This window comes from Gallus gallus, chromosome 3, assembly GCF_016699485.2.
Source record: "Gallus gallus isolate bGalGal1 chromosome 3, bGalGal1.mat.broiler.GRCg7b, whole genome shotgun sequence".
NCBI lineage: Eukaryota > Metazoa > Chordata > Aves > Galliformes > Phasianidae > Gallus > Gallus gallus.
In genome coordinates this window covers 63,386,431-63,405,430 of record NC_052534.1, presented here as the reverse complement: position 1 = coordinate 63,405,430, position 19,000 = coordinate 63,386,431, and the positions used below count along the sequence as shown (strand labels likewise).

The window sequence follows — 19,000 nt, the reverse complement described above, 5'->3', positions numbered from 1 at the left end:
ATGCGGAACTCATGTTTCCATAAACCTATCTCATTTCTGCCCTTTCTGCCCCAGACTTCAATACCTTGGTCTTCTCAGAAAAATAATTGCAAAGAAGTCAGTGGAAATAAGTGAGAAAAGAGCGTGAGATCTCTATTTTGTAGCTTTGTGCTGTCTGAAATTACTGAGATGGCTCTTAGGAGAAAAACATAGTTTTGTAGTCAAAACTGAATTTTAATAATCCCAAGTTATTGAAAATTTGGCAACATACTTTCCATTAAGATGAATAGTGATATGTCCTTATTCATAAGCTTGAAAGTACAAGCAATTAGGTATTCCAGAAACATTTACAATGATTGCATAAGGTATCTCAGTAGGAACATAAAGACATTGAAAAGATGTTAAAGCTCTGATTGTCTAAATATACTGAGTAAATGGCATTTGAATGAACACTTACTAAGTGCCAGAGACACTGTTTACTTCTGGCATGTTTTATCACATTTTCTAGTATTCTCTCTGCAGGGGGAGATATCAGCAAATTCTTTTATCTAAGCCAGTTAGTGCACCATTAGAGTCTGTATGGTTAATTAAGCAGATAATATTACTGTCATTATCTTAATGTTAAATGGCCATTAGAAACAGATGGCATTAAATTGAAAGGGCAAGTGGCAGTGGGTTAAAATATAAAGCCTAGAACTGAGACACAGTCATATAGGTCCATTAGCAAGGTACAAAACATTGCAAATTATTTTAAGTCACCCACCAACATCATTGCCCTCTTTTACATGAACTACTTTTAATCAAAAATTTTAGTATATTTCACGAGTAATTGCATCTTAAAGTAATTGAGATTAGTCCTGTTATTAAAAAAACCACAACAGCTAAACAAACAAACAAACAAAAAACTCAAGAAGTTCCTGATATTTACAGGCAAAGTACTGACATGAAGAAAGATTAATGTTTCAAAATTTCTATAATTTCTTTGACTTTGAGCTTGTATGTAGTTGCATAGTAGGTAGCACAAGCAAAAATTGTTTACATACTGTAACTTCTACTTCCTGTCTGTTTTGGTAGAGATATCATCCTATAGAAATGGGGGATAATATACATGGTGAATAAATCAGCTACGGCTGTATTTTTGTCAGTATTTCTTCTGATAATTCCACTTGAAACTGACTTCCAGTTGGTGAGTCAACATTTTTAGGGAATATGCCCTTTTGCTCTCCTTCATGCTATATTTTTCTATAAGCCTACTACACCTGCTATAATGAAATTTGACTGTATGCAAAGGGGTAGGAAAAGGCCACTTAAAGTGCTATTCAAACGCCTAGGGCATGGCCAAAAATTCCATTCATTAGTCAAAAGGAATCTGCTCAGAAGTAATGGATTTACCACTGGAACATGCAGAAAGCCCTCTGCCAAGTTTCAACATAAGGGTTGGGTGAACTAAAATGTAACAATGAGTTTCAGCCAAATAATCTTTTCTAGACGTGAATGAAGTCCTCTGTGAATAAGAATGGTTCAGTAAGGACAGCTCCATAACACAGATTCTATTGCTTCTCTTGTGGATGGGGGTTTCATCTTATATCAGTTTAGAGCTTAATAAGCATGATATGGTGCATGTTATAAATATAGGCATGGTAACATTATATCACTGCAGGATGTGACTGTTTCACTCTGCGGAGAAGAAGACGAAACCAGACTGTGAGAGTACAAGGTTAGGAATTTAAATGAGGATAGATTTACCATGTATTGCTTCATGGTCAGTTTGAGAACTGATGCAGACAAGGCGGCTGCTGTCCACCCAGATCCCATCTCTCCAAAGGCTTACATCTAATAATTATTCCAGATCTTTTCTCAGTCTGCAACAATTATGAGATGTGTCCATAATATTTCAGAATTCAAAAGCTGAAGAGACTCGGAGAACTCTAAGAACTGCAAGGAACTCTCAAATCAGTAGAATTTAGTGTAATTCAAGACAAATTTATCTTGTCTCTAGGTCAGTGCTGACAATGCATCAACAAAGAAGCAGGAGAACACAAAACCACAGTAAGGAAATCATCCTTACTAAGATACAAAACTGAGATCATAATGCTAATGAACACCCTTTCGTTTTATTTCTCTTTCTTGTTGTTAAAGAATTAGACCTAGAAAAATTATATATTCATTTCCTCTATAAGTTTCTTTGAAACTGCATTTCATCTTTCCAGCTTTGTTCTTTGACTCCTGACTTTGAATTTCAGGATTGAGCTGCTTTACAGGATCTTTTTCTATTGTGTAAATCTATGCTTGTGCTACCCAGCATAATTTTATTTTTTCTTTTAGACAGAAGCAAAATGCTCCAAAAATGTTCACTGACCAGATGTAGTCTCTCTGAAGTGAATGGCCAAACTCTCAGTCACTTCAACAGACTAGGAGGAAGCCAGCTAAGATCAGTGCTATGGCACAGAAGGACACACAGCTCAATCTGTCTTTTTTTTTTTTTTTTCCTACATGAGTTTGTGCGCACATTTCAGTACAGTAGGAGACAGGACTGGAAGATACTTTCTGGGGCTTCATGTCAATTCTGTCAAAATTACTGGGAGTTATTTAATAAATACGTAGTTCAGAAGTGTCCCTACATACCATCACATCCATAATGCCATTAAATATTATCAAAAGTTATGATAAAATAAAATGTCACGTATTGTAGTAAAGCAGCAGAATCCACTATCGTAGTGCTATCAGAGCAGGAAAAGAACAGGGGGCAGCCATAGCACCATCAGTACCCAAGCTCCTTGCACAAGACAGATGCATATTAAATAAAACTTAGTGTTGCCCTGAGGATATCACAATCTATCCTGTAGAAGAGAGTAACTGATGATATTCTACAGAGTTTTTAAAGGCAGACTAAATTCAAAGCTTATAGAATTCCTTGAAATAACGTGGTTCAAAGGTTGCACAGTTCTGATAACTGTAATTGGTAGGGTTTGGATTTAGGCACATATTTAATTACCTTTCTGGTCTGAAATACAGGTCTGGATAACAATCATTATTTTGAAGACTAATCTGAATGTAAAAATTCTAGAATACTGAGAGACTCTTCAGATAATATACAAGTTTAGCATTAATTGTTGGTTTCATTTGAAGTTGAATTAGATATTTCAGTGTTACTATTTTTCCCTCATGTTTCAGGGTGGTTTCACTCGGAAATATTCTCTGAGTTCCAAAACTGGAACTCTCCTCCCAGAGTTTCCAAGTGCTCAACATCTTTTACTTCAAGGATGCATTTCTAAAGACAAGGTAAAACATGAGCTACTTCTCTTCTAATTTACAGATCAAAAATTGCCACAATGTTTCTTCATATCTTAGCCTTTGAGGTATTGACATGAAAGAGCCAGAAATGTCCGTAATCAAACAGAGGTGACTGATTTATAGAGGGGGCAAACCTTTACTAACACCGATTAACTGGCTCTCTGCTGGAAAGATGGTTGAATTATTTACCTATTAACTGACCTAGTATTTTACAAACTGATGGTATGTAAGACGGGGAGAGCAAAACAAACAAACAGAGCTGTATTCATGCCTTTGTGGATTTAAGGTAAATTTTGTTCTGATTAGATCAGAACAAATAATTCACAGCAAATAATTAGATGAGATTTACAATCATTCATTAATTATTTAAAAAGAGATTGTGAAAATCTGAGTATATGGGTTTTTTTGGAAGTTAGTAAAATTGTATTCTAGTAATAAGAATACAGTCTTGCTTAACCAAATGGTCAGTTCAAAGTATTGCTGAAGTATGCTTTGACTGCTTTCCTTTGTGATGTCTGTATTATATTTCTGTTCACATTACAGACTCTGTGTCCCTGAACTGTGATAGACACCTTTTTGGTACAAATTGTGAACTTTCAATTTTAAGCTCCATAGGATATTCTGTATAGGTCATAATGGTGGCTGTCTTGAGATATGTTGCTTTAATACTTTTTGTTTAATGAGCCCTTCCTCTTAAGTTTGCTCCATGTAAGCAGTGAAAACTAGGGTTCCTGTTTTGAAGAGCTAAGCAGAAAGAGACATCTGTAGTACATATGTTAGTTGGAAAGCTTACAGATTCTAAAGGAAGTCAACGAACTGGTGTACTCAGCAGTGTACATCATCTACTGCTATAAACTCCATTCATTAATTGAAATCACTCAAACAGCATTCTTGTAACACTTACATCTGGGGAGCATTTGAGATTCCTTGTGGCCCAAGTACAGCAGCACAAACAAAACTAGATTATACCACTCCAGCAAATGAACTATAAGACAAAACTAATTTTCTCTTCATTCTTGGATTGGCACCATTGTAGCTGCTCTGGTACTGGGACCAGATGACAGGAGGGTCCAAGTGGGGGTTAGGGATGAATCCCTTCTGCAAACAGGCTCCTGGAGTTATGAAGAGGCTGTGGGAACAGAGATGTATTTATGTGTCTCCCTCTCTTTCCCTGTTACTCTTTCTTTATTCCTAGTTCTTGGTTGTAGGGTTCTTTTGTTGGGTTTTTATTTTTTTATTTTTATTTTTATTTCTCTATTTTCTTTCCTCTCTGTTTTTTTTCCCTTATTTTAGCTTATCTGACCAAGGATTATTGAGCTCTCTCTTGCAGTCCACCCTGTTATCCCTCCACTTACTATCCCATCACTCAGTCCCCTAAAGTAAGATGCATCCAAAATGGATATAACAAATTTTAGGTCTCTAACAGGGGACAAAAGAGACTTTCCCAAGTCCTTAAAGCAGAGGAAATGTCTAAATGATCCTTAGATTTTCTGTTGAAGAGAGCACATATGTGAAGTTTGAGTCCTTCATTAAACTTTTAAGAGAGTGTATGCAATGGAAATTGCTGTAGATTTGTATAACTGTAGCAGTCAGTACTAAAATAGATCGATAATTTTTTTTTCATTATAGGTTTTTGAAGAAATACTATCTAAACTTCACATTTCCACCAAAACCTTCAAAAAATATCATACTGTTCTTGAATCTCATATTTTGCCCCACTATTTAAAATATATGTAGTTACAGAAACAACTCTGAAAGTCAGCAAGGTCAATTTCCAAAGAAATCTGTGTGCTCAGCCTATTGGAATAAAAGCTATTCTAAGTTCATTCAAAACCTGACTTTCAAAATCTGTAGTAAAACTTTCCATGTTTCTGTGCAGTAAGAATGGTTTTGCTAATGTCCATATTTCTTTCCTGAAAATACTTCACAAGATTCTTGCTTTATAATTTATTACAAATTTTTAAATTTACAGTAATTTTTTACAGACTCTTGTAATAACTCTGTGGGGTTCTTAAAATAAGGGAATGCTCCACTTAGATAAATTACTCTGATGAGATGAAAGGGAGTTCTGCTTTTTAAAGTTCAGTTCCTGTAAGGCAGTGATTAAACTTTGACCAAATGACTGGCAGCTATTTTCTCATTTGTCCAACTAGATGATGTTTCAGAACACTCATAGACGCCTATAGCAGCCTAATGATTAACTAGCACTTCTCTTTAGGATTAATCTTAGATTTCAGAAAGATGAATTTACCATCTGACTGGCTAATCTATCTATTGCCTTACTTTGATATTCACATTTTCATGTTGAGCAAGGATTCAAATACTGTGTTTCTAGCAGCAACATTGAAACTTGAAGGTGCTGATAAAAAATAAAGATTTGTAATGTCATTGCTTCTAAAGACCCTACTTGTAAATATGCATGGTAATACATTTTATATTTTATGTTAAAATTCCAGCTACAGAAAGCAGAAACCTAGATTGCAAAACAGGAGAGAGCTAAGAAACTCTGTTTAATTATTCTTTCTTCCAAAATAGGTAGATACTCTTATAATGATGTACAAAACACACTGTCAGTGTGTCCTTGACAATGCAATTAATGGGAACTTTGAAGAGGTAAGATTGTTTGAACACATATTCTTGGTACATATACATAGGGAGCTAAGAAAGCATTATTTATGTCCATAATTCTGATTCTTACTCCTTTAGATTCAGCATTTCTTATTACATTTTTGGCAAGGAATGCCTGACCATCTTCTTCCCCTGCTTGAAAATCCCATCATTGTTGACATCTTCTGCGTTTGTGACTCAATTCTGTATAAGGTATGTTAGGCATTTAGTTGCACGGGTAATCTCAGCCACGTTATAGATTTTATCCATGTAAAAACAGTGTCAAAGTTATAACAGCAAGATGTCATGCCTGCTTTCTGCACCTGTCTATGTGAATCAGCAAGGAGCAGAACTCTATGACTACAAGCAGCTCACTAATGGTGAAATCTTTACCTGCTTTTTTGTATTTAGCGAAAAGAATGCTTGTGTGTTTCACTGACAAGGCTGAATAAGTTAAACCTGAGTGAAAACTTGAAGTCATGTTTTTACATTTTCTACCAGCAAAGACAATCTTCAGCATATCAACAAGGTGATTCCACTTGTGGATCTGCTACTCAAAGGTTATGTCAGGCCATAGTTTCATGGTACAGGGCAGGAACAATACTGGATTAAGTTGTACCCACTTTTCTTGCCTTTTAGCATTCATTTCTGTTCCCATACTCTTAGATGTATCAGCAAAGCCATTTAGTTGGCTGCATTCTGAGCTGGTTCAGGTTTTTAAAAAATAGTAAGAAACATTTGTTTTGTAGAATTTTTATGCCATATGAGCTCTTAGATCTTTTTCCCAGCATGATCACACATATAGTTGTTCTTGTGAAACTAAGGAGCACAGTTAAGTAAGACTGGACTGGAGTAAGAATAAATTAACAAAGTAATGTCACCAAAGTTCTTATGTTTTTAGTTTGTAAAATTAGATAGTTAACTAATAGGTGTAAAATATTTTAAGTTCCTGTGAAATAGTATATTTTTTAATTAGGAAAGAATTTTCATCTTCTCTTTAACTTATTTTGCAATTATATATCAGTGAGAGGAAATTATTAATGGCATAACAGTGAACACCAAACAGTCAAAGGAAGAGATCTGAGGCTGTTTAACACTGAGTGCCTTATTATCATGTATCTGTCATTCTTTAACTCACAATGAGGGAAAATTTCCAAGGGAAGTAAATACGTATTTCTTAGAAGCATATCAAGCTGTAAAGTAAGAAAGTAATTAACACTGAAGGTGGTAATTACTACCCCGGAAATAAGCCATTATGCCTAATTTGTTTGTAGAGGATTTATTGTACACTATGTTTGTGAGGCTTTTTCTGCTTTAAGCCTGCTGGCCCACTAGATCCAATACTAACTGTTGATAATAAATATTTAATGTAATGGACAAAAAAATAATAGAGGATCCCTGAATTAGAAATTTGATAAAGAATTATGCAAAGTTCGTGAATTTCATTGTCCCTCGTCTCTGTCTCTCACCATTTCTTTCTTATTATTATGTTAGATATTCTTGTCAGCACATCCAAGGAGGAGTTCCACTGTGTTGTTATCAAACCATTTGAATTTTTAGCGGAAAAATATTTTGACGATATAGGTGATCTAACAACTTTGCCTTCTGCAATAAGCTGCCCCAGAAGGCATGTCAGCTGTAAGAGTTTTTTTGCCAAAACAGTTCCATAATACCACAGTTAGCTATAAGTGATTTGTCATAAAATCTGAAGAACTTCAATGCCACGTGCAATATGAGAGTAGGAAGAGTCAGACAGCTAACAGTGTTTGAGAACTTGGGACACTCTTGAGTATCTGCTTTATATTGGGACTAACGGTGATGTCTGAAAAGTCAAAATGTTTAGACACCTCACTTCTACTGACTGCTCTACTGTAAGGCGGGAGTGATAACACTTCATTGTTTTACTAACATTACACCTATCTGTCATGGGAGAAAGATGAATACAGTGAGAAATCTGGACAGTAGGTTGAATGGCTTTACTCTGTATAAATTCCCTGTCCTTATCATTTTACAATCTAAGTAGACAAGAATGAATAGAATGAAGTGTCCAGTGGAAGTTTGATATCATTTTATGTTACCTTTTTGAAGGTTCTTACAGATGTACTTATCCCTGCAACAATGCAAGAAATGCCAGAAAGGTAGGTATAATAATGATACATTCTAATTGATAGTCATATTCCAAGAAAATGGAGAGTAAATAGCAGAAATTGTGTAATCTAGAGATTTTTTTCTCACAATATTAAAGCTCATTTTTAGAAAAGTAAAGTAAATATGGCAAATTACTATCAGCTGTGAGGACAGCTATAAAAGTAGAACAGCCTTAAAATATTAGGCAGTATTTTAATGTTTTGTTTTCTGGCTTATTGAATAACTAGGTTTCTTCTAGACTAAAGCCTCGGAAGACCAAAAAAGAAAGAAATATACTCTTGTTGTATGAGGAAAAATAATTATCTTTTTTTTTTTTTCAGAATACTTTCAGGTTTGTATCATACACATTTTCATGGTATTTAAACATTTTTTTTCAACAAGACAATTACAAGAGGATTATCATAAGTTACCTCTGAATCTCCTCACTTTTTCTTTCCCTTGGAGGCTGTCATATTTGGGGTTTTATGTCTGTCTAAGATCTTGAGTTTCAGATATCTGTAATGGTTCTTGGATTTCTTATAGTTTATTCTTAAAGCTAATTGTTTTCAACCTACTTCAATTGGCAGATAGTTTGTTTTTTTTTCTTTCAGAGGGGATACAGATCAATACATAGTCAGCTTTGACCTTCTGGTGATCAGTCATTTCCTGTTTCCTTTCAGGGGTACCTGAAGAGTAATTCATAGATCTGTCCAGGATTCTTTGAATTATTTTTAAACAAATGCAATATTTTTTTTATTGATATTTCTCTAAAATACATTTTTTACTGTAGTTTACTGGCAGATATAAGAAATTTTGCAAAAAACTGGGAACAGTGGGTTGTTTCCTCTTTGGAAAATTTACCAGAAATCCTGATGGATAAGAAACTGCCTATTGCTCGAAGATTTGTTTCTTCTCTGAAAAGACAGACATCATTCTTGCACCTAGCACAGGTAAACAGAATAAGACTTGTACGTAAAACACTGACAATTATATTCAGTTCATCTTTCTGGCTAGCATATGTTAATTCTTTGTATTTTAAATGTTCATCTTCAGCCATGGAAGACTTATGCCTTGTAGTTTTCAGTGAATAAGAAAGAAGAGGCCATAAATACATCTTATCTAGACATTCTGAACTTCAAAATTTTGTAGTAGAGAAGAGAGAAAAGACCATGGTTATGGTGAACTACTATCATGGGAACATTTGGCAATCATATGATAAAGTGGAATATATGAGAATTTTCCTTAGTTCCTTCTTGCCTTGCAAAGGTTCACTGTCTTGTCCACAGTGTCCTTTAGTGAGTTTATCCCTTCTGAATTTTAACTGCAAGGAATACATGATAGATAGCTGAAGGCTCCAAGGCTGAGTTGGTAGGATGCAGATATCTGCAATTGGGAGACACCTCCATAAGAAGGTTTGGTAGAGTATTGAAAAGGATATAATACCTTTTTTGGAGCTTAGGTGCTAATGAGACAGTCTTTTGAGGGAGTAACCTTCATGCATAACTGTAGATGCATAACCACATATTCTTCTTGACTTAAGCTTCTATTGTATAAATATTAAGACACAAGTAGCATGTGGGTAATGTGAAAATTATCTGGAAAGGAGGGCACGTTACCAAAATATTTGAAGTCTAATGGAAAGAAAACATTATTTCATCTGACCTGTTATAAACATAGCTAAGAAAAGACAGCTACTGATTTTTCTTGAAGGAGAAGCTTCTTGGCATTTTGTCTTGCTTTCTCCTACAGATTGCTCGGCCAGCACTTTTTGATCAGCATGTGGTGAATTCCATGGTGTCAGACATAGAAAAAGTTGATTTGAATAGTATTGGCTCTCAGGCACTCCTTGCAGTCTCAGGAAGCACAGATACTGATGGAGAGGTCTACAATGAATGTAAGTCCGGGGTGATATATTTGTAACGTTAAAATAAATTCACTCGTCATTCCATGCCATACTATATGGAGATCAGCAGAGAAGAGGCACAAAGACACTGCATTCTCTGATCTAGCTCAGCATTAACTTTAGCTTAAGAAAACCAACTTGTTGCCATCGCATGTCCTACAAAAATATAAGATTGCACTGGGAAATCATCCCAGATGATTTTCACTTATATTTTCTTGTAAAACTATATTTTATCATTGTAATGCTAAAATAAGGTAAATATATGCATAATAGATGTATGTCTGCTTACTTCGCTGAAGGGTTGTTTGTTTCTTCAGCACTTTAATTCTTTGCCTTTCCTTTTCATGCTACAATATTGTCATATGGCTGGTGAGTGGCTTTTTCTCATGTTCAGAAGAACATGGAATGATATATTCTCCTTTGTTACATGGTAGATGATTCTATTACTGTATTCCAAGAACTGAAGGACCTTCTGAAGAAGAATGCCACTGTGGAATCATTTATTGAATGGCTGGATACTGTGGTTGAGCAAAGGGTTATCAAGGTACATTTCAGATATTCTGCCTGACTCAAGACAACTTAATTAGTTCTAATTAATCATGTTGAGTACTGTTGAATATTTTTACATTTGTGCAAAACTAAGTAAGGTGAGCCAAAGTTGCTCCTTAGAGAAGCAGATTTTTCTTTCATATTACTGAGATGTTACTGCATGTAATGTAGGTTTGTGCAATAGATGGATTCAGAAGCAGCTAACTTGTGGAAGGCTTTCCACAGACCAGAATTGAAGATGCCATGTTACATCTTCACGAGGTGCTAAACTTGGTAACTGAGGTTTTTAATGGGATTTTTTAAATCAGTTTTACATTATACTTCATAATCACAACTATTTTATACATATATAGTTACAAATGATCACATTTTCTCAGGGACATGCTTTAGCGGAGGGTTGTTAGAGTAATATAGTCAGGTTGCAGTTGGACTTGATGATCTTTAAGGTCTTTTCCAACCTGAGCAGTTCTATGATTCTATGATTCTACTACAGTTCAGAACAAAGTAATTGAGTTTTCAGCTGTAGCTCAAGGAAGATATATTAAACCAATTTGTGAGTTAATATAAACCATCAGAAAACCCCACTGTTACAATAATAGGCATATCATTTTATAAGAGAAAGTCTGGCAGGTATTATAACGATTACACTGAAGTACAGAGACTAATTTCCATTCCCTGTTTGTATGGAATAACATGGCACCAGAGGATTTTTTTTCTTCTTATCCTTTACACCTGTACACATACAGAAAAATTTCCCATCTTCAGTATTAGAACATGAGATTTTTATATTCCTTCAGGCCACAGCAGAGTCCAAGCAGTAAACAGTTTACTTCATTGAATGTGGTCAGATCTCTACTCTGGTTGCACTGAAAAGAGTGAATGCTGCTGTTTGTCACTTTAGGACAGACTTTATGAAGACAGTTTAAACCAGGCAGCCTGGTCCCCTCTGCCACATAAGCCTGAGTCAAGAACTCCTTGAATCTTTAAGAATATGCAGTTCTTCTTTCTCCTTTCCTGTGTGTAGAAAGCAAGTTAGCATAACTACAGTATTCTGCTACTTCTGTCTTTCAGGCAAGCAAACAAAACGGGAGGTCATTAAAGAAGAGAGCTCAAGACTTTCTTCTCAAATGGAGCTTTTTTGGTGCTCGAGTGATGCATAACCTCACTCTGAACAACGCCTCAAGTTTTGGTACCTGGACTTTGTAAAAACAGTCATATTTTTGTACATATGTGCCAACATTTATCCACTTTATGCTACTTTCTCAGCAGAGGAGCCTGTCCTAGCCTAAAGAATATTTGATCAAAGCCACAGATACTGTGTAATGTGCTTTTCAAACTAACATTTCACAGTAAATGATAGAAATAATTTATTGCTGATCTGTGTCTCATGTTCATTTTCCAAGACAGTTTTTATTTAAATTGCTGTTTGATATTGCCTTGCCATTTGTAAACTAGAAACTGTGTTTGCTTTAATCTGACACTGGAGCAGTGACTACATATCTCGATAGGAGACAGAAAATTCTAATTATTTATTTTATATATGGACAAAAAAAAGGACTATTTTTACTGTGCATAAGTTTTTTTTGTTTTTGTTTCTTTGTTTTTGTAAGAGCAAAAATAATTTGACAGGTCAGTTTGTTTTTCAGTTCTGAAATGAGCAGACATGCAACAGTATTTTGTGGTTTTTAAAAATTAAGTTTCACTTGTCTGTCCTTAGAAATGTTTATGTTTTTGAGGACTCTCAGAAATAGTATTCTATAATATATAAAATGCTAGAGCAAATGAAATTAACTTTAAATACAGTACATCATTTCTCAGGTTATCTCTGTAGCAGTAGGTACTTCATTATCTAAAATTCAGCAGCTATTTTAAATGACTATAAGGACAGACACATTTTTAATGTGATACATCCTTGAAATAAGGTCGAAGACTTCACCAGTTATTGTCTGGTTACTTAGCACAAAGCAAACAGAAATAGGGCAGAGGCATTCTAGCTGACTTCAGCCTTATCTAGCTCCACTGTGTGCCCTCTTCAAGTATAAAGCATGTCTCACTTTCATCAGTATTTTTCTTTGATGTAATTAGTGGTCAAATAGCCTACAGGACAGTAAACAATTGAGCTAGGTGGGCCAGTGCAAAGAGAGATTAGAGCTAGAAGTTAGGCACTATCCAGTGTTGGTCTTGCCAGGTCATTTAAAGTCCACAATTATTTGTTTGTTTCACCAGCTTCTTGTGGAGTGTTGAGAGATGGTCACAAAGATAACTTGAATACTCTCCCTCTTTCTCCTCCTTAAAGGTTCTTTTCATTTGATCCGCATGCTGCTAGATGAGTACATCCTGCTTGCCATGGAGACACAGTTCAACAATGACAAAGAACAAGAACTCCAGAATCTACTGGACAAATACATGAAGAATTTAGGTAGCTAGAGCTTGGTTCTTTTGAATGTATTCCCACATTTTTAGAAAATTTCACATTTGTTTAAACCAAAGTAGACATATGCTCTTTTCCTGAAGTTGTAGTTTTGGGTCACATAGTTAAAACCACCTGAAATGGTTGTGACCATTAACTCACCATTTCATTCCCACCATCAACCATAGTTCTCTTAATAAAATTTGGGGGAGGGGAACATTACTACGCAGGATCACTGGAATGATCTTGGGTGCAATTAATACTCATGTAGTTGCAACTGAAGGGCCACAAACTGGTGTGAAAAGAAGTACGTGTAGCAAAGACAACAGAAATTTCCAATCCAATCTTTCAGCCAAATCTTAAATATGTAGTTACACCTTGAACTAGGAATGTATTCAATGTTAACAAAATATGAATGTCCCTTTGAGTTTGGAACACAGGGTTTGGGGGTGGATTTAGCAACTAACAGAAATACTACTGTGAAAGAGAAACAAAAAGAGCTTAAAATAACATTTTTAATATTTTGCGGCTACTGGGATTCTTCAGAGTTAGGCAGTTGGAAGACACATGCTCAAGGTCTTTTGGTATAAAATGAAAGAATACTAAGAAATGGCATTTGATCCCTAAGACATGGATTAAATTCTGGTCCAAGTTAATCCCCAGAAATGTAGTGAAATTCCATTGGATTCTGCTGAATTTATGTTGATTAACATTAGCATCTGTGATTAGTATTGAAGTCTTTTGTTATTGTTACTCTATTTAATCTGCACTTTGCTGCAAGAAACTTGCACAGAATTTGTCTGACAGTAGATAGCTACACCTTTTCTCTTCATCCTTCAGGAAAAGCCTTGTTCTATGTAGCAGTTGCCTTTTCCTGAGACATTTTGGTGAAGTCCTTTAAACCGTAGCATAAAGCCACAATTTCCAGAAAAATTAAAAATTTTCCACTGAATTTATCAATAGTATGCAGAATACTGAAAAACTACTGATGATAAAAAGTGTTTTTGTTCTAGATGGCAGTATTAAAACAGATACTCTTCAAGCATTCTAAAACTCTCATTGTTAAGTCTTTAAGATGTAGTACCGTGAGCCTCAGTGCAATTTACTTGACTTCATTGTTACCATTTACTGCAAGGGAATAGGTCTGTATCTTATCCACACTATGATGATTTTAGTAAGGAGCTGATAATACTACTGACATGTATTACATAGACCTGTAGCCAAGGAATGTGATTTAGACAATATCCATTCTGATCTGGGAAGATTAAGGCTAGAGCAATATTTATTTTCAACAGCATACAAGAAATGGAGGCTTCACTGTGTTTTAAAATAAGCAACCAAGTTTATGAACAAATCAGACAGCTCATGTGCTGTTTATGTATTAGTGTTGAATTTATGTGCAATGAGCACACGTAACAGCCACCAAAAGTTTTCCACTTATTATTCCAGATGCAAGCAAAGCCACCTTTACTGCATCACCGAGCTCTTGCTTCCTAGCAAATCGTAACAAAGCTGCTTCTCTGCCCAGTGACACCTCAGTCAAAAATGAGTGTCTAGTGGAGCAAACTTACGTGTCCTTGTCAGCTAGTCAGCCTAGCAGTATGCCTTCAGGTCTGAATCCTTTTGCCACAGGAGATGGTGAGAATATGCAGCTGACAGGTATGTAGCAGTTCTCTTAGTCCTTCCTCTCCTTGTTTGCTTGTTAGTCTTTCAGTTCATGGAAGGGGGCAATTTTAGAACCCTGCCAGTAATACATTCTCTTGGTACGATGATAAAAATATCTCACATGTCATGGCTTGATGAGATTCTTGTGAGGCATGAACAAACATAACATCCTGAGCATACAAGGCTTTTAAATGCTGGGATTTCACACTGAATGTGCCAGTCTCCAATCAGGAAAATGACATTCAAAAGCTTTCTAATCCAAAGTCATGGATTAAAGAACATACATTGTATAGGTGGGAGCGAAACCATACACTTTGTAAAGGCTTCAGATGATAACATGCACTTCACCAGAGGGTTAGTGTCTTAACAAATCCACTGTATTCATCAGAACTGCAGTATGAACAACAATGATGGCTAATGCTTATTTATTGCAGGTCAGATGGAGCTGCCTCAAAGCACTGGTCACCTGATGACTCCGCCCATTTCACCAGCCCTGGTCAGCCGAGGAAGTGTTATCAACCAGGGGCCAATGGCTGTGAGACCTCCAAGTGTAGGCCCTGTGTTATCCACACATTCACAGTGCTCTTCCTATTCAGAACCACTTTATCAGACTTTGTCACAAACTAATCAGAACTACTATGGAAACAATTCCAGTTACCAGGCTATGTTCAGAACTCAGGCCCATTCCACTTCAGGAGTTTACCACCACAGAGCAGAGCATGGCCGATTCAATGCTTTGAATGAACATCAGTTCTCCAGAGACTACTTCAACAACAGTTGTGCTGTAACTCCATACAGTGCCAGATCTCCTTCCAGCTATTGTTCCTCATCCATGACTCAGGATGCACACAATATGCAGTTTCTGAATACAGGAAGCTTCAATTTCTTGAGCAACTCAGCACCTACTTGCCCAGGAGCAACATATCCCCCTAATGCTTCCAACGGTATAATACATACTAAGAATATTTTATTTTCCCTTTTGTTTCTCTTTCCTTGCTGGAATGAAATGCTTTCTGTCTGCCTCTTTTTCTATGGAAGATATTTCAGCTCTTAATTATATCTTCATGTTTTTTACTTCTCTGATGACGTGCGTAGGTAGTAAAGCAGCTTAACAAGCTACTTCAGGATTTATTTTCCTGTGGGGAATCCTCAGTTGACCTCAGATGCCTCTGCCACACCTCTGCCAGTCTTCCTCTAGCATCATTGTCATGTCTTGCACAAAGCAAGAAAAACTAGGATGACTTTGCCATTTATCAATCTCTTGAAAATCCCCCAAAACATTTACTATGAAACTATTTCCCAGAATTCAAGAGTAAAGTTTTTGCCACGGTCTGCTTCAGAGCTGTAGTCAGAAAAAACACCACTCTCTTCTGGAGGAAAAAACACAATGGAAATATTGCTTGTATGTGAGTTTGTATATGACAAGTATGTATTACCATGAAATATTTTTTCTGTGTGTATTTTCCTTGTTTGTCGATTTCAGAAGGGATACTTAACTCCCTTCCACAAGTCCTCATGACTGATATGAGTTCACATGGCCCCTGGCCCCTGATTGCAGGGTGCTCTTTAATTCTGAACTTAGAATGTGATACAATGGAGATGCAATTCTGTACTGAAAGCATGGCTAAACTAGGATTTATTTTGCTCTGTTGTTACCTGTCCTCCTTTTGGGTCCATCACTGCAGGCATTATTAATGTGTCTAGGCCATGTGTGTACATAAATAACCTTATTCTCAAGAAACTCAGCCAATAACAATTACCTTGTGCTCCAACTCACCGCAGGCTCCTACTTTACTGTTTCTCTTCAGTAATAATTTCACTCTACTTTCTTTTTTCCAATCTCCTGTCAATAGGATATTATGGAAACAATCTCAATTATCCAGAATCTCACAGACTTGGATCAATGGTGGATCAACATGTTTCTGTAATCAGCAGTGTAAGTAGCATTCGATCATTGCCATCATACAGTGATACACATGATCCACTGAATATCTTGGATGACAGCGGAAGAAAACAAACAGGCTCATACTACACAGAGTCCTCACCTTCAATTGTCTGTCGAACCGCTATGTGTAAGTATATCCAAGACTGAGGAGCTATGCACTTTTTAGCATCTTAACAAGAGCTGAGAGTTAAACTGCAGCTCATAAATATAGCACCTAAGATGCAATATAAAATATAATAGGGATGCATGGGATGTATCCTAAGGTGTTTCCCTAAATTTTCAGGATAGTGGGTTGAATAACTCTTTGTTCCTTTTAAGAGAACTGTGATTCATTGTCCACAAGATTGGAATAGATGGCCTGAATTGCAGAAAATTACATATTAGGAAACACTTTTTAACTATTAAGTGAGCTAATAATGAACTGGACTCCTCTAAGGGCTCTTCAGGATCCTCTCTGTCAAGCAGATCAAATGAACCCTGCCTCAGTAATGTCTGGATGTAAACTTCCTGTATTATAGTCTCTTCCCTCCCTGTTCTCCAATAACTGTGTGAATTAGGCAGATTTCCTACCGACAGTGAATTACAGGTGAAATTACCTAATCGCCAATTGTTTATTTTGATATGTACATTAAACAAATGTTAGTTGAGTTTGGTCTTGCATTCCCAAAAGTCTCTGAAGTATCACACAGAAGAGGTAAACTAGGGCACAGTCTGTTCATTTCTCCGCAAGGTTACCTCTTCCTATTACTTACTTGTTGAACATACACAGAAGGCCAGTCATTACTTGCCTCTTTAAAGGCTTTGCAAGAATTTCATAGTCAGTTCTTTTAAGGATGCTAAAGAGCAGAGGGGAGGAATCCAGAACCACCAGAGGGGGATTGTGCCCACCAGCTTTCTTTTGTATGCTGTTTTATGTGCTAGGTGATGGCGGTGGTACCTTCAATGAATATGGATCTGAATGGTGCAAGATATGAAAAGATGATTACAGCAGATACAAACAGCTTTGCAGTTTTCATGGAAGATGGCTCATACTCAGGCCCGTAGATGGGTTTTTAGCAGAGTCCAGTGATGCATTAGTTTTGGCTTGTTCCCTCATGCTATTCTCTGTCAGCGTGAAGAGCCACTGAAGCAAATTGTAGAAGTATAAATAAATTCAATGAAGAATAGAACTGTTGAAATTTCAATTTTTCACATGATGCACCTGGCAGTTCAGGGTTTCCATCAGATAAAATTGTACGGTATTTTTGATGTTGGTTGTTTTTTTGTTTGCTTGTTTTCTTGTCTTTGTTGTTGTTGTTGTTGATAAATACAGTAAATAAAAAGCTTGCAATTATGTTAAACATTTTTTTCCACAGCTTCAAACATGCAAACCACATCTTCTTCGCAGTGTATGTATGGAACATCTGGTCAGTTCACTCCTCAGGAAAATCTGGAGTCCCATGAACCACCAAACAGAGGAATGGTATCATCTTTACCACCAATTAACACAGTCTTCATGGGAGCAGCTGCTGGAGGAACCTGAACTGGGAGAGACGTGTCACTGTCTTAAGCTTACTTTTCCATTTCAGACATTAAGGCTATGATGACAATCCTTTTAGGTTGATGGAATACAAAAGTATTACGTATAGCTGTAAAATGAAGCATTTTAGGGATTTTAGCCCTCCTCCATGTAGCAAAGCAGATATATTCACCTTTTTTTCCTACTTGTGAATCACTCGGGATTGTTCTCATTACAGCTGTTCAGTCAGAAGTTCAGGGTGAACATAAAGAACTAGTGATTCTTGACAGCAAGACTAACTTGTAAAGAAATGATTACATCTCTTCCTAATTTATTAAAAAATGATATTTTAGTCTTTCACATATCTTTTATATTAAAATGTTTATTTAATGCCTGTGTTGCTCACTATTTATTAGGACTACAGAGTAACTGTTTACTTTCTCTTATTTGACAATTGTCAAATTGTATCCTACCTCCTATGGAAATGTTTACAAGTCAGTTTTTACTGTTTTAAATGAAACTAAGTCGAATTCTTACTTTTTTTACTGTTGTGCTCTGGAAAACTAATTTCAAGTGTCTAGTGCCTACTTGTGTAAGTGGAAGTTCTCAGGAAATAAATAAGACATATTGTGGGATTTTTTTTCTTTTAAAGTAAACGGCTTTCTCTTAAAACCAACAAAACGTGCAAATATCATTAGCTAACCAATGTTAGTATCCTGTTACTGTAAGTGGATAAATGAAACAAATGAAACTGGCACGAAGTGTCATGAGATTTTTCAATATTACTTGTGGTTTGAGCCCCAGATTTCTGCTGGTGGAAATTCACAAAAAGGTGCCCATCATATTTCATGAGTTCAGGAAAGCTGTGTATGTTCAGCTCAAGGGTAGAAAAGATGATCAGATATGTTGCAACTCTCCAGATCAGCTGTTTTAATAAAAAAGCTACTTTACAAGTGCCATGATATTCTGCATACAAACATGCATTTACGTATTTTTTCTGAAGAGGAGAGAAATAATATTAAT

General features: G+C 36.1%; 1 protein-coding gene across 2 annotated transcripts in view; it reads left to right on the top strand.

The window, feature by feature from the left end:
- RFX6 (regulatory factor X6) overlaps positions 1-18,612 on the top strand; it is a 33,809-nt gene extending 15,197 nt beyond the window's left edge. The window contains exons 7-19 of one of the 2 annotated variants that reach the window (XM_015284589.4): positions 3,154-3,261; positions 5,809-5,886; positions 5,980-6,093; positions 7,969-8,018; positions 8,798-8,957; positions 9,757-9,901; positions 10,345-10,454; positions 11,531-11,648; positions 12,756-12,878; positions 14,319-14,528; positions 14,969-15,478; positions 16,388-16,606; positions 17,835-18,612. In XM_015284589.4, the coding sequence (XP_015140075.2) occupies positions 3,154-3,261; positions 5,809-5,886; positions 5,980-6,093; positions 7,969-8,018; positions 8,798-8,957; positions 9,757-9,901; positions 10,345-10,454; positions 11,531-11,648; positions 12,756-12,878; positions 14,319-14,528; positions 14,969-15,478; positions 16,388-16,606; positions 17,835-18,001 (2,112 nt within the window). In that variant the 3' untranslated portion in view covers positions 18,002-18,612. The other variant, XM_040697538.2, reaches the window with a different exon arrangement.
- The last annotated feature ends 388 nt before the right edge of the window (positions 18,613-19,000 follow it).